Raw genomic sequence first — 15,824 nt, 5'->3', positions numbered from 1 at the left:
CCGAAGCTTGAGAGCTGGAGAACCTTAGGGTTTTACCCCTTAATTCTTAGTTGATTAATTTGGTACATGGGGCCTCTATTATATACAGGGGACACGACTTGGTTCTCAAAGCAACCCTAACTTACTTGGCTTGCAAGCCATCCTAATATACCCTTCCTAATTCCTAATCTACTGTGCAAGATATGGGGCGGCTGCCTGAGGGTGCCGCCGCCACAGCACCCGCGGGCACTGTTCACGTGTGAACAGAACAGTGCCGCGTGGCCTCATGGCGCAGGGGTCCTGCTGGACCCATTGGGCCCATAGGGCCTGCCAGCCCAATTAGGCCCCTTTTGTCCCTGGCGCCCAGTAGGTCTTCCGTGTCCATAACAAACACTGTTATTTGGTCGCTTTTGCTCTAGGATACTGTCGTGGAACTTGGACAGGACCTAGTGGACACTGTCGTTCTGGTGCATTTGCTATTGGGCACAATTTAGTGTCCTTCAGCACAGCATATATTTGTTGCAGGATACTAAATTGTGTCCTGCGGAAAAAGCACCCTCAAGATATTCTGTGACCTACAAAATATTAGTGTCCTGTAGCATAACTTCCCAGAATATATGCCTGCCTTCTGCAGAACTGGGTGGAAAGTATAAGCTTATAATTGTCCTGAAAAGTGAGCAAGTGCTCTTACCCATGTGAAAACTTTAATATATTAGGTTAGATATGGAGGTTGGTTGAATCCAGTAATTCAGTTTGGTTTGGCACTTTGCGTGCCTGTGTTAACATGTGCATGCTGGGTTTTATGTGATCTGAAAGTGCCATTTGGAACTAATTTTGTCACCCTTCTCATTAGTGTGTTTTACTTGTTGCCAGGACAACATTCCTTGTTGCGGAAGCTTGCCTCATAGGAGGATCAGTGAGGAATGCAAAACACACCAAGTATTTAGGCTACTATATGAAGCACGATTTGGTGTCCTGTGCCACCCTTCGGAAGGGAGTCTTCGCAGCTGCTGCTGCGATGATGATCATCAACCTCGTGGCATCCCTTGTCTACTACTGGAGTTACTCGAAAGCTGCAACCGGCGGGTTCATGAAGCACCAAAACGAGGTTGGCGTGGGCATGACGGATTATGGCCTTGATAAGGGTGTTCCTGGGCCCTGAGTGAGCAGGCATCTTGTTGCTCTGTCTGTGCACTAGCTGTCATACTCTGTACCTGCAAACTTATATCCTGTGCCTGAAGCTCTGTTGTTTCTCCACACTGTGAACGACACCGTACGCATCAAATTCGCTGTAATGTTATTGTATGGTTCACGAGCTCTCTGTAGAGATGTGGTAGCCTAAAGTGTTACTTCTCCCATCTCAAATTACTATTCATTTTGGCTTTTCTAGGTACATAATTTTTGCTATGTACTTAGATATATATATTATGTTTAGATACGTAGCAAATGCTATGTACCTAAAGAAGTTAAAATGAATAGTAATTTGGGATGAAGGAAATATTTTGATTGAGTTCACGGAATCACGGCTGCTTAAGAGTTCCTTTCTTCACACATAATGGCGTGCAGCTGTACGTCGGGTGGAAGTAGTAAGAGAATTACGAAAGAGTAAATTTCACCCTAGATCTTTAAAATTATCTTGAATTCTTATTCTGGTTCCGATACTTTCAAAACTGTATAAATTATCCTGAATTCTTATTCCGGTTCCGATACTTGATGGTTTAAACTTGTCCCGGGACAAGTTCTTATCACAGTCTGATTTTTTTCAAATGCACATCTCTAAACTTATCCTGACTTCTCATCTAGATCGATAAACTTGTCATGAGCTCTCATCCATGTTCATGAACTTGTCTAGAGCTCTTATCTACTAAAAACTTGAGTGGGATTTGAACTTTAAATCCTTATGATTTTTTTATTAATTTTGAACCATCGGTTTGCCCCTTTGATGTTCTTGGTTTCCGCGGCACGGTAGAATCGTAGAGGTACTAAATTTTCATTAAATCATCCACATAAATAGCATCTATTACACATGTAAGGACGTACTGTGCTGCCATTTATTGCACACACAAAGCAGTTGATTAGTACAGGTTACACATCAAGATAGAAACATGCAATAAAATATAATTGCGGGCATTAGAAACGCATTTGATCTTGCCAACTAGAAGTCCAACACAACACCAGGCGCGGCTCTATCACTTTATTTCACTTCGCGATATAGGCCCGAGAGCTGTTGAAAATTCCAATATGAAAAATATAATCTGCATAACTGTTTAATACACAGTTCATATGTTTTTCTACTTAACTCATAAACTATGAACTGTGTATTAAACAACTAAAACTATGATATCGGTGGGGGCCATTGGTCGACGCGTGTTCGTCGCGAGTTAGCGGCGACTGAACGGTCCTTCTACTGTTCTTCTTCCCTCGTTCTTTCTTTTTCTTCCATGTTCCAACAACCCCCTCCGCATGGACCTGCACCAGACCACCCCGCCGCCGCCGGCCTCCACCACAGCTCGCGGCCGGCGGCGACCACGCTGCCGCTCCGCCGTGCCGCTCCGCCCGCCTCCCACCCCCGCGGCACCACCCCACCCTTCCCGTGATTCGCCCCCGCCGTCGGCACCGCCCACCGGTGATCCTTCACCACCCGGATGGCGGCGCCATCGCCGCCCGGCCTCGCCGCCCAGCAACCTGCAACCACCGCCGGGCCGCCGCCGCCCCCGACCATCCTCTAAGGCCGTCGGCAATTGGAATCACCCGAACCCAACAACCCCAAACCCCTAACCCTAATCCCTCCACATTCGTCGGCAGTGGCCGGCGGCCACCCACTCGCGGCCGCTCCATCCATCTCCTGTCGCAGGCCATCCTAGTCCTTGAGCGATCGCCGTCTGAAGGAAGGGGATATAGGGTCGAAGCCTCGAACTGATAGGGTCGCACGTGCGTGAGTCTTTGGCGACGCGTGTCCGTTCGCTGTAGTTGGTTGCGGCGCGGACGCGCCCAATAGGGATTTTGGAAATCGGTAGGGTTGGTAAGAAGCCTCAGGTGAAAAGATGTTTTAACAAAAAGTTATAAAACATCCGGTGGTGAAAAAATATATGATATGATGGTGTTTATGTGGAGGAACCACTCCAAATTAACCTGACTAAAATGCACTTACGTCACCTGACACGTGTTGGGGTACTCCCAAATAATAGTAGGAATGTTATGACGAACGAAGACAACAACCGTTCAAGCAAACGTTACAGTGGCTATCCTATCAATGATTAATGCCCTCCTGGGGGGATGGTTCGTCTCCCTTTATAGGGCCATAAAGTTACATTTTCACATCCCCTTATACCCATACTTAACTACTACATCCTAAGAATATTCCGTACAAGACAGTAACTTGGTTCCTATTCAAGATGTCGCTTTCACGGCAAAATTACATATCCAACCTCGTACTAGATTCTTATTACGGAGTCGTCCTGCTATTAAGTGGTTCCAGGGCCGCCTTGACTATCCTCTTCCTTATTCCTCAGCTTCGTTGAAACTGAGCAAGCTTCTGCAAACTTCCCATCTTCTTGAGGTCGAAGTCAGCTAACTTTGGCTTCTGGTCTCGGAGTCTTTCCGAAGCCAAATCGTTGAAAGCTCCACGGGGGATTTGACTTCGCGAGTCCTTGCCTGCAAAACAACAAAGTAGACACCTTCGTGATAATTAACTTCGGTCATTTATTAGCTTCGTAAAAGGGGGAAAGCGATGAGGTTGGAGTCGATCCAGAGAGAAAGGTCCCCACCAGCGCCGTTCAGGGTGTGTTGTGGGGAGGTCCCCAACAGTAGCCCCTTCGTGGGCGAGGTCCGAGGCGCCGTCGATCGATCCCGCGAAAAATCCAAAAACACCCCCAAAACGTCACCCTGAAGGGCGGCGCGGGCCGAGGCGTTTTGCCGTTATGTGAGGGTATCAAGGTCATTTTCTATGTGGCGGTTAATGTTTCGAGGCAGTTTTTACCGTGCCTATATAAGGTTTGCCGGGGGGGGGGGGGCATTTTTTACGCTGTCGCTTTCGAGCTGCATTTTTTGCCACTTGTGCCTTCGTTGCGCGGCTTCGTTCTGTTTTGTTGGCTCCGTTTTCTTGGTGGGGTGTTGACTTCATTTTCGCGGTAGTTAGCACCAGGCAGAGCTGTAGACAATGTCCTCAGAGGAGTTGGCTCTTCAGGTTGCCCGTGGTGGTGGAGGCAGCCCTACCTCGCAGTCAGTGTCTTCGAGCAGTGGTGAGTCTGAGGGGAAAAGGTTAAAGAAGCGAATCTATACGAAGGATGGCCTAGTTTCGGCAGAAGAGGGATCTTCGGGGAGCAGTTCGCCAGATTGGTCTTCTGACGGTGGCGAAGGCGAAGGTGGACAGGGGTAAGTCTCGAAAGGTACAGCGAGAATCGAGGTTCATGCCGTATCCTCGGACGAGGAAGAAGGTGGGGAGGAGGAGGATGTCGAGGTTGAAGTGAGGCCCAAGGCATCCGTCGGGGGGAAGGTTCCGTGCGTTCCTACTCTTTATTTTGGGCGCTCCCAGGTGACCTCGCAAGACATTACACTTTTTGAAGAGAGCAATTTTTTCCCTAAGGGAATGGGCAGAGCCCCCGGGCGCGAGGCAGTTCCGACGCCTGAGGTCGGCGAGGCTGTTGTCTTTAGGGATCTGTTTACTGCAGGGCTTCGTTTTCCTTGCAATAGGCAGCTGCCAGTTATATTGGATCGCTATCGTGTTAGGCTGCATCAGTTGACCCCCAACGCCATCGTGAACTTGTCTAAGTTCTATTGGGTGCAGCGCACGTTTGGTGGAAGCGTTGATGTGGAGGGGTTCGCGAGGTTACATGAGCTTCACATTCAGAAGAAGAGGACTTATTCTGATGATGGCCAGGGTGTTTGCGAAAATCATTTTGGATGTTGTACCTTCGTGCCGCGTCGGAAGAATGATAAGAGGAATCTGCCGAGGGTGGAGCTTACCTTCGCGCAGAGGAACAAGTGGGACGACGCGTGGCTGACGCATTGGTTTTATGTAAAAGTTGAAATGGCCGATCTTGGCACTGGATTTCCATTCTATGCGCAGTTTGGGCTGATGGACGTGCTGACAACTCCTTCGTTCATCCAGACAGCCCTTGTGACGAAGTGCGAAGCTACCTATAGGGTTGCTGGGCCCTTGATATCTGGGCGTGATCTTGTGGAGGAGTACATCGCTACCCGAGTGTGGCCTTTGTCTGCTGATTTTGCTAAACCACTTAAGCTCGTTGAGAAGAAGGTATCTTGGAGCGAGAAAACTGTGCCGTTCCCTTGTTTTGAGCTTAACAAGGACGAGGTTGGCGACTTCGACTTGTTCATACAGTCAGTAGAAGACATGGCTTATGAGATTTTAGGTCCGGTGACCCAGCCCGAAAGGCACTCTTTCGAGGCTGTTGTGAGACACGGGCGGTGTGTCAATCGGATTTTTGACTTGCTTGACATCGCAGTGCCGCCTCGTCCCGAGGTTGTGGGTAAGAGGCGGCGTTGGGGTAGTGGTGCTGAGCAAAGGAAGAAGGTGAAATTTGATTCTGCTCGCGCTGTGAAACTTGCTGTTGAGTCACAAGCAGCCGCCAAGGCGAAGCAAAAAACTCTTAACTTGGAGGCGCAGAAGAGGAAAGATGCTACCGCGGGAGCTTCGTCTGCCGTGCTGCCGTCTGGGTCGATGGCTTCGTCTGTTGACTTGAGCAGGCCGGCATATGTTGTGCCTATTTTCATGCGTCCTCCTTCAGATGCGCCTCGTCCACAGGTCCTTATGCTCGGACTAAAAAAGGGGCTAACAAGCCTCATTTCACACGCGTCATCGTGCCGGGTGCTAAGGCCGATGCACCTTCAGGGGCCAGCAGCAATATTGTACCTTCTTCCATAAGCTCAAAGGCTCTTTTGGTTGAAACCGAGAAGCGTGAGGAGAGGGTAGCTGCCGAAAAGGCGAAGCTTGTGGACGTGTTCTCTTCTGATTCTAAGGGTGCTAGTGCCGAGGCTATTAGATCTGGTAAGCATGTAGAGGTGGTTTTGTCGAAGCTTCGGTTCTTTGATTGCGGGCAGGCTTCGGCGTCATTTTTGAAGGATTTGGAGGCAACTATGGGGGAGGTTGGCTAGGTTAGTTGTGAGGATCATGTAAGGCTGAAAGTTAAATGTTATGATGTAGGTGAGAGGTTGTCGGCCGGTCTGCAAGGGCTTAACGAAGGTCTGGGCTTGAGCGGGCGCACGGAGGTTCTAGCAACGTGCGCCGAAGGTAGGGTTTATAATCCACATAACCTAATTTTGTATTGGGGGAGGAGGGTGAGGATTGCAAGCGCTGTGCAGATGCCGAAGTTTCAAAGAAGATGGAGAAAGCGAGGGCGGTGGCTTCGGGTAGGGGGAAAGAGATTGTTCCAGTCGCCGTCGAGGTGCGGGGGTATGAAGGTAATGGCTGCTTGTGAGTGAGTGTTGTTTGTGGACTTCGTTGTTGTTGTGGTGTACTTATGATTGTATGCTTGATTTGCAGATTTCCAGCAATTTGTGAAGTCGATGAGCTCGGAGGAGCTTTTGAACTTGGAGGCTAACCTCGTGAAGAAGGCATGGCTACTGGTCGATTTGATGATGCTTGTGAAGTTCACTAGCTTTGTTGCGTCTGCTGTGACTTGGTCTGATGTTTTGGTTTGGATTTTGCAGATGTCTTATTCGTCTATGATTACACGGGATTGGCTTGTCAAGAGCGAGAAGTCAGCTGTGGAGCTTGCGAAGAAGGTGGCTTCACTTGAAGCGACTATTGCGGCTATGTCCCTGGAGATGAAAAAGGTCAAGGTCGAGAATGCGGAGTTGAAAGAGGACTCTCGCAGACTTGGCGAAAATTACGAAGCCAAGGGCGACGAGCTCGATCTCGTGTCATCAGAATTGGTGGATCTTGAAAAGTTAGTTAAAGAGAAAGACAAAATTATCCAAGACTTGCGCGAAGGTGCCAAACGGGACAGTGAGGTTATCTCGGGTTTAAAAGCTAAGGTTGGATAGATGGAGCCTGAGCTAGAAACGAGGTCAAAGCTGTTGAGCCAGATAGAAACTACACTGAGGGAGAGGTTCAAAAAGGTTCATGAAGATTACAAAGCCTCCCTTGGTGTGTTTGGCGCCAAACCCGAAGATTGCCCACTGGACGAGGGATGTGAGCGCATGTTTGAATGGTTGTTGGACGAGGTCAAGAGTCTCCCCGAGGTTCTTGAGGGCCTGAACGACTACTCCGCCGTGTTCTGCCTGGAAAGCGCCATTCACTTGCTGGAGCAACAAGGATGCGAGCATATTAAAAATATTTCCAAGGACAGTTATGTTGCGCCAGCTGCCCAAGATATTGGATGCGCCACAAAGTCTTTTGTTGTGGAAAATGCAAAGAAGAATTTGTTCGAGCGCATGTGGTCATCCTCTGGGCAGGAATACGTGAAGAGGCTGGCTTGCGAGCGATTAGCTCAGCTTCGTTCGCAGCCTAGCACTACTAACGAAGAGGGGGATGCTGCGGAGTAGATCTATTTATTTATAGACTTGTTTCTGTCTTTTGTTTCTATGTAAAGAGGATGAGGTTAAATACTTTTGATTGTGTATGAAGTTACGCCTTATGAAATATTCATGCGCCTGTGTATCTTGGTTAAACTGCTATAGTTTAGTTGCGCTTATTCGTGGGCCAACTACAACTTTAGATAAGTCGAAGCTGGGTTGCGATGTGGGGCAACCTGCTGACTTAGTTGTTGCGAGAGCTGGTTGATACAGCGACTTGCGGTCGCTTCAACCATAACTGAATGTGTCGTTGGGTATTAGATTGTTTGATTTCGTACAAGGTTGGTGTGGTGACCTGTTTTTGGAAGTGGAAGTGCTTGGAGGTGTTTTCGAAAAACGTCACCCCCCCTTTTGCGACATTGCGAGAGAGAGGTTAGATAACTTGTGCTTGTGGACTCTCTTCTTGTGAGGTCGCAGAAACTTTCCGCGTTCTTTCGAAAAAAAGTTGTTGGAGCTTTGTTGAGGCTGTATGCGAGAGGCTTGCTTTGTGCGTGTTGGAACGCGATTTTGTACAGCTTGTTGTTTGCTTCCCAAACGGAAAACTCCTCCGCGGACTGGCGCGAGGTCACGCAACTTGTTGTTGCTTTTTCGAACGAGAGACTCCTTTGCGCACTAGCGCGAGGTTTAGGCAATTTGTTGTTGGTTTTCAAGGGAAGAACTCCTCTGCGCACTAGCGTGAGGTTACGCAACTTGTTGTTGCTTTCTTACACGGAAAACTCCTCCGCGCACTAGCGCGAGGTCACGCAACTTGTTGTTGCTTCTAAAGCAAAAAACTCCTCCGCGCACTAGCGCGAGGTCACGCAACTTCTTGTTGCTTCTTAAGCGAAAAACTCCTCCGCGCACTAGCGTGAGGTCACGCAACTTGTTGTTGCTCCTTAAGCGAAAAACTCCTCCGCGCACTAGCGCGAGGTCACGCAACTTGTTGTTGCTTCTTAGGCGAAAAACTCCTCCGCGCACTAGCGCGAGGTCACGCAACTTGTTGTTGCTTCTTAAGCGAAAGACTCCTCCGCGCACTAGCGCGAGGTGATGCAACTTGTTATTGCTTCTTAGGCGAAAAGCATTCTTAGGGGAAATCTTTTTCCTTTCTTTGTAGGAAAAGGTGTATATGGATCTGCCTCGTTAAAAACCTTGCCTCCGTTATGGAGCCCCTAGCAAGGAAAAGAGTGCAGTCCAGACTCTATGACCTTACAAACGAAGTAAGCTTAAAAGAAAGAAAAAGGCAAAATTGCTCTGTTGCCTTCGGCGCTGCTTATAGTTCCGCAGGCCGGAGGTAACGTGTACATTTATGGGTAGTATTTTCGTAAACTGTTAATGTTCCAGGTGTGTGGGAGAGCATTTCCTTGTTGGTCTGTGAGATGGAAGGAGCCAGGTCTGCCAGTCTTTGCGACAATGTAGGGGCCTTCCCAGGCCTCTTGCAATTTGCTTGGGTTTTCCCAATTCTTCTTCCTTTTGATGACGAGGTCACCAACATTGATCTGTCTTTCTCGAATGCGTTGATCCTTCCATGTTCGGGTTTCTTCTTGGTATTTGTCTAGGTTCTCAATGGCCTCGTTGATGTCAAGCTCGATCATGTCTTTCTCTATTCTAGCGATTTCATCGATGTCACCGTGCTTGAGGACTCTTAGGCTTTTGTTTTTTATTTCTTCAGGTGTTATAGCTTCGGCCCCGAATAAGAGCTTGAATGGGGTAAAGCTTGTTGCTCTGGATTGTGTTGTGTTATGGGACCATATGACTCTTGGGAGCTCGTCGACCCATTTACCCTTTTTCTGATCGAAGAGACATTTCTTGACTGCTGTGAATATCGTGCTGTTGGCTCTTTCCACAGCTCCGTTTGACTGCGGGTGGTATACGGACGAGAATTTTATCTTCGTGCCTATGCTGGCGCAAAAGTTCATGAATGAGATGCAATCAAACTGCTTGCCATTATCGACGGTTAGCTCCCTTGGGACTCCGAACTGACAGACAATGTTTTGCCAGAAATTTTTTTGCACCGAAGCTGACGTGATGACGGCAAGTGGCTTGGCTTCGGCCCATTTAGTGAAGTAGTCTATTGCCACCACTGCGAACCTGCAGTTTCCTTAAGCTACTGGGAGTGGGCCAACTAGGTCCATCCCCCATCTCTGGAGAGGCCACGAGGGTGGTATGAGCTGGATGGGGAGTAAGGGTGCATGTGTTTGCCTTGCTGTTTTTTGGCATGCTTCGCAGCTTCGTACAAGTAGGTGCGCGTCTGTGTGGACTGATGGCCAATAGAAACCTTGTCGGATTGCTTTTCCTGCTAGGGCTCTTGAGCCAATGTGAGCTCCACGGAAACCGCCGTGTATTTCTTTGAGCAGTTCACTGCCTGTTTCGTAGTCGACACACCGGAGCCATGGTGTTGAGATGCCTGTTTTGTATAGCTGCCCCTCAATGATTGCGTAACCCCTTGCTCTTTGCTTTAGGCGTGTGCATTCAGCTTCGTTCTGAGGTTCAAAGTGGCCTCTGAGGAAAGCCATTATGGTTGTGCGCCAATCGTAACGTTGGATGGCGTTGATGGTGGCTGGGTCTTCTTGTTTGATTGAAGGTGAAGTTATGACTTCGTAAAATGTATCTGGTGGAATTGGCTCGCCTTCCGCTGCTATCTTTGCGAGTTTGTCAACTTCGTCATTTTGTGCTCTCGGTATGTTCCTAACATCAAACCCCTTGAAATGTTTTTCCATGGCTCGGACTGCCTGGAGGTATTTGATAAGTTCTGGTTCCTTGGCTTCACTGTCCTTCTCGATGTGATCATGGATTACCTTCGAGTCCGTTCTGACGACAAATGTTTGCTTCCCTATGGCTTTCATTTTTCTTAGGGCCAGGAGCAGTCCTTCGTACTCTGTGGTGTTGTTGGTTGACTTCGCAGTTGGTGGGAAGTCTAGCCTCGCTGCGTACTTTATTCTGACACCTGTTGGCGAGGTAACCACCGCTGCGACACCTGCTCCTCTGCGGCACCATGCTCCATCAAAGTGGACGACCCATGGCGTTTCTAGCTGCTTTGGTTCTTGCTTAGGCGAGGTCCAATCAACGATGAAGTTAGCCAGCACTTGGGATTTTATAGCTGTGCGCCTTTCAAAATTGATGACGAACTCCGAGAGCTCAGATGCCCATTTGGCGATGCGGCTAGAAGCTTCTCTGTTTGAGAAGAGATCATGGAGAGGTTGGCTGGTCACCACGACTATTTTGTGCCCCTCAAAGTAATGTCGTAGCTTCCATGCTGCCATGACAACCGCATATGCGATTTTTTCTAACTCAGAGTAATGCATCTTTGAGCCGCTCAATGCCTCGGATGCGAAGTAAACTGGTGTCTATTTGATTTTGCCTTCTATTTCTTTCTCCTGGATCAACGCAGCACTGACAGCTGTTGCTGAGGCTGATACATAAAGCAGCAGTGGTGACTTGGGCTTTGGTGCTTCATCATGGAATGCAGGTACTCCTTGAGGTCCTGGAATGCTCTGCTTTGCTCGTGTCCCCATTCAAATGTTTTGGAGCTTCATGGTGTTTTGAAGAAAGGAAGGCTTCGCTCTGCTGCTCTCGGAATAAAACGGTTTAGTGCTGCAATCCTGCCAGTGAGCCGTTGTACCTGCTTGAGTGATGTTGGCTCTGACATGTTGGCTAGCGCCGTGATTTTGTCTGGGTTGGCCTCGATGCCCTTCGTGGTTACCAAGAAGCCTAAGATCTTTCCCCTTTGGACTCCGAATACACATTTGTCTGGGTTTAGCTTTAAGTTGGCTGACCTCAGGTTAGCGAATGTTTCTGTGAGGTCCATGATGTGGTCGCTTCATTTAGCACTCTTTACGATGATGTCGTCTACATAGGCCAAAATATTGCGTCGAAGCTGGCTATCCAGGATTGTTGTTGTCATTCTTGAGAATGTTTGGCATGCATTTTTTAGCCCCTCTGGCATATGGACGAAACAGAATGTTCCGAAGGGTGTCACGAAACTTGTTTTGCCTTCGTCTTCTTTTTTGATTCTGGTCTGGTGGTACCTTGAGAAGAGGTCAAGTAGCGAGAGCATTTCGCTGTTTGCAGCATCATCTACCACCTTGTCAATTCTTTCGAGAGGGTAGTCATCTTTTGGGTAGGCCTTGTTGAGGTCTGTGAAGTCTATGCACATTCTCCATTTGCCATTTTTCTTTTTAACTGGTACTGTGTTGGCTAGCCAGTTGGGGTATTGGATTGGCCTGATTACGTTGGCTTCGAGTAGCCTGTCAACTTCAGCCTTTACTGCTTGGACCTTCTCGTCGGACATTTTTCTTAGCTTCTGTTTCTTTGGCCGAGCTCCTTGCCTGATGTCGAGGCTGTGCTCGATGATTTCCCTGTCCACTCCCTTTAGATCACTTGCGGACCAAGCGAAGATGTCTTTTTTCTTGTTGAGGCACTCGACGAGGTCACGCTCTTCATTTGGGTTGAGATTCGCCCCAACTGTGATGAATCTGTCTGTAATGTACCCGTCTAGAATTACCTGCTTTGTTTTGCCATCCGCACTGATTTTTACCTTCTCTTTATCTGTTTTAGGCTCGTCGTGGGCCTTTTGCTTTGCTAGGCTTTCGGCTTTGTTTGACAAGGCTAGATGGTGGACGTTCTTTTGGCCCGGAGCTACCCCTTTTTCTATGTTCCTTGCCATTTCTTGATGACCGTACACCGTTATGACCCCTCTGAGGGTGGGTATTTTCATGCATAGGTACAACTGTCTAATTGTTGCGTCCATTTTGGTGATGAAGCCATGGGCGAGTATTGCGTTGTAGGGGTAATGCATTTCCACTACGTCGAAGGTGATGTGTTCTATCCTCGCATTATCACGGTCCCCGAACGAAACTGGGAGGGCGATTTTTCCCAAGGCCTTCACTGTCTTGCCGCCGAAGCCGAGAAGCGGGACGTCAGCTGGGTCGAGCGTGTTCATGTCAATGTTCATTTCTCTGAATGCATTTGCGAAGAGAATGTCCACGGAGCTGCCTGTGTCTACCAATACTTTCCCTACCATCCAGCCTGCTATCAGTGCTTTGATAACCATCGCATCGTTATGCGAGGTTGTCTTGAGCTTGAAATCTTCTCCGGTGAAGGTTATGGGCATGTGCGCCCATTCTGGCTTTGCTGGAGGTCCGTCGGGAATAATCACGTTGACCTCTCTGAAGTAGTTCCGTCTCTGCCTCTTGTTTTCAAACTCTAGCGAGGAGCCCACGGTGATTGGCATTATCATCTCGAAGGTGGGCAAGGATTCTTGGTTGTTGTTTTGCGTGTTAGGTTCCGGCTTGGGCATTATGGCTGGCATGCTTGGGGGTAGAGGTAGAGTTTCTTGGGGCTTCTGAGGCGGGTTGGGATTGGGGTGCTATGGAATTGTTTGGTGGTAGGGCTGTATGTGTGGTGGAAGAGGCCAATTCATCGGTTGCGGGAAGTTGGCGAAGCTGGGCTGATTGTGGTAGAAGGTTGGGTGTGGGTAAAAAGCTGTGTGGTGGATTGTTTTGGGTGTCTGCACGGCTACCTTCGCAGCTTCTTCCGCAGCTTTTCTCTCTTCCTCCTTCTTTTTGGGGCACCACTCTGTGTTGCGATGATTCTGATGGCCGTGGTTGACACAGTAAAGTGACTTTGGTTGTCTGCCTCGACCTCGTCCTCTGGCAGAGTGGCTCCCTCTTTGGGTGCTGTTGTTTTGGTTTTGGTTCTGGTTTTGGTTTTGGCTTCCCTCGATGTTCATGATACGGTTTTGGTTTTAGTTTGGGTTTTGAGTCTTGTTGTAAGGCGAAGGTTGCCAGCTTCGGTTTTGGTTTGTTTGTCTCTCTTTGTTGCGTTCCGCCACTCTTCTGCGGTGGTCCTCATCGGACCTGATGTATTCATCGAGTTTGCTAAAGAGGGCAGTCATGGTTTTAGGCTCCTTCCTTGATAGTTTTGATGCTGTTGGGCCGGGGGTTAGGCCCGCGATGCAAGCGGATATTGCTACAGATTCCTCAATGTGCGGTGCTTGAGAACGAAGTTGGACGTATCTTCTTACATACTCTGCAAGTGGTTCCTTGTCCTTTTGCTTGCACTGAAAGAGGTCTGCCTGGGCCGTGTGAGGGTGGTGGAAGCCCTGGAAATTTTGAGTGACCCTTGTCTTGAGATCATGCCAGCTGATCACCGTGTGTGGAGGGAGTAGTGAATACCAGTTCAATGCCGCGCCCTCACAAGCAATTATGAAAGATTTGGCGAGGACGACATCATCCCCTCCGGTCGAAGCTATAGCGGCTTCGTAACTCATTAAGAATTGCCGTGGGTCTGTGCGCCCGTTGAATTTGGGCAAGGTGGTTGGTTTGTAAGTTGTTGGCCATGGTGCAGTTTGTAGCCCTATTGAGAGCGGCGATGTTGTGTCAACCACAAGGGACACCACCGGTGAGTGGTGCTGGGTGCCTTGGCCGAAGTTGAGACTGGGCTGGAGCTATGCCTGATCGACAGTGGGACTTTGATAAAAATAAGTTGCGGCCTGGTTTGCATTCTCGAGTGGGCTTTCAAGCTCCGCGACTTCTTTCTGTAGTGCTTCTAGTTGCCGCCTGGCCTCGTTCAACTTTGATAGCCTAGCCACAGCCTCCCTATGGTGTTGCACTTGTCGTGCCAACTGCTCCTTTTTTCTTTTGACCTCTTCTATCTCTCGGAGGACTGAATCTAGTTCATTGTCCAGGCTGGAGGGGCCAGTAGCTTCGGGTGTTATGGGCTGGTGACCGTCAGTGCGGTTGGTAGCTTCGTTTGCCACAGGTTGGTGGCTTTGGTGGTTGACTTTAGCTGCGGGCTGGTTGCTCATTGCCTTAGTCCTTAGGGCTTGTTTGACTCTTGCAAGATGTTCCTCCTTGTCGACGAGGACTTGGTCTGTGGCTTCGAGGGCCGTGAGCTGGTTGGCCTCTTCTGTGTTGTCTTCTCTCTGAGCTGTGGGTCTCTTTTTACGTTGTGGTGGCATCGTGGGCTGTTTAACGAGTTAGACCACAGTGGGCGCCAAATTGGGGTACTCCCAAACAATAGTAGGAATGTTATGACGAACGAAGACAACAACCGTTCAGACAACGTTACAGTGGTTGTCCTATCAATGATTAATGCCCTCCCGGGGGGGACGGTTCATCTCCCTTTAAGGGCCATAAAGTTACATTTTCGCATCCCCGTTATACCCATACTCAACTACTACATCCCAAGAATATTCCGTACAAGATAGTAACTTGGTTCCTATTCAAGATGTTGCTTTCACGGCAAAATTACATATCCAACCTCGTACTAGATTCTTATTACGGAGTCTTCCTGCTATTAAGTGGTTCCAGGGCCGCCTTGACTATCCTCTTCCTTATTCCTCAGCTTCATTGAAACTGAGCAAGCTTCTGCAAACTTCCCGTCTTCTTGAGGTTGAAGTTAGCTAACTTCGGCTTCTGGTCTCAGAGTCTTTCCGAAGCCAAATCGCTGAAAGCTCCACAGGGGATTTGACTTCGCGAGTCCTTGCCTGCAAAACAACAAAGTAGACACCTTCGTGATAATTAACTTCGGTCATTTATTAGCCTCTTAAAAGGGGTAAAGCGATGAGGTTGGAGTCGATCCAGAGATAAAGGTCCCCGCCAGCGCCGTTCAGGGTGTGTTGTGGGGCGGTCCCCAACAACACGCTATTGTGCACATTAAGTAAGTCAACTTGGTCATCCGTCAGATTTCATCCGATAAACCACTTACTCAGGATCGAGAAGCATTGCTCTCACGAAGGTGAGTGGCACAGAGATTACAACATTCTTATCACGAATAACATAGTTCAACAATTTATTACATCAGAGTTTTCGAAATTTAAACAGAGCTTGCAAGGTTGTAAACAACGAAGAAGTAAAACATGCGGAAGCTAAACATCGATACACAGTACCATGGCGAAGCCGACCATGATATCAATGACCCCTGTCCTCACCGTCCGAGGAGGGATCCCACTCGACTGTCCAATCCGGAGGGAGCTGGGTAGGCCAAGTGGCGCTAGGAGCCAAACTATCGACATTACCTGAAAGGTTATGCCACAAACAAGGCTGAGCAACTAATACTCAGCAAGACTGACCCGACAGGTGATAACTACTTCACCGACTCCTAGACATGCAAGGCTTTTTGACTGTGGGTTTGTTTTTGCCAAAAGCGACTAAAGTGGGTCCTTACTTTCCACATTTTAGCTCATGTTCTAAGTTCATTAACCAGTCTAAATTAGCAACTTATACTAAGCAAGCATATCTTCCAAACAATAAATTACAAGCATCAAGATTAACATCATCATCATGTTCCATCTTTACTCAGTGCAGAATAGCGATCAAGCAGTCCCAAAC

The 15,824-nt window shown here is 48.5% G+C and overlaps 1 protein-coding gene across 1 annotated transcript in view; it reads left to right on the top strand.

The window, feature by feature from the left end:
• LOC101758698 overlaps window positions 1–1,499 on the top strand; it is a 9,938-nt gene extending 8,439 nt beyond the window's left edge. The window contains exon 3 of the mRNA XM_004973056.2: window positions 853–1,499. Within this exon, the coding sequence (XP_004973113.1) occupies window positions 853–1,141 (289 nt within the window). The 3' untranslated portion in view covers window positions 1,142–1,499. The remainder of the gene's footprint in view (window positions 1–852) is intronic.
• The last annotated feature ends 14,325 nt before the right edge of the window (window positions 1,500–15,824 follow it).

The sequence above is a fragment of the Setaria italica genome, chromosome VI (assembly GCF_000263155.2).
Source record: "Setaria italica strain Yugu1 chromosome VI, Setaria_italica_v2.0, whole genome shotgun sequence".
NCBI classification, from domain to species: domain Eukaryota; kingdom Viridiplantae; phylum Streptophyta; class Magnoliopsida; order Poales; family Poaceae; genus Setaria; species Setaria italica.
Note: the sequence above shows the minus strand (reverse complement) of the source record. Positions and strands in the feature narration are given on the sequence as shown.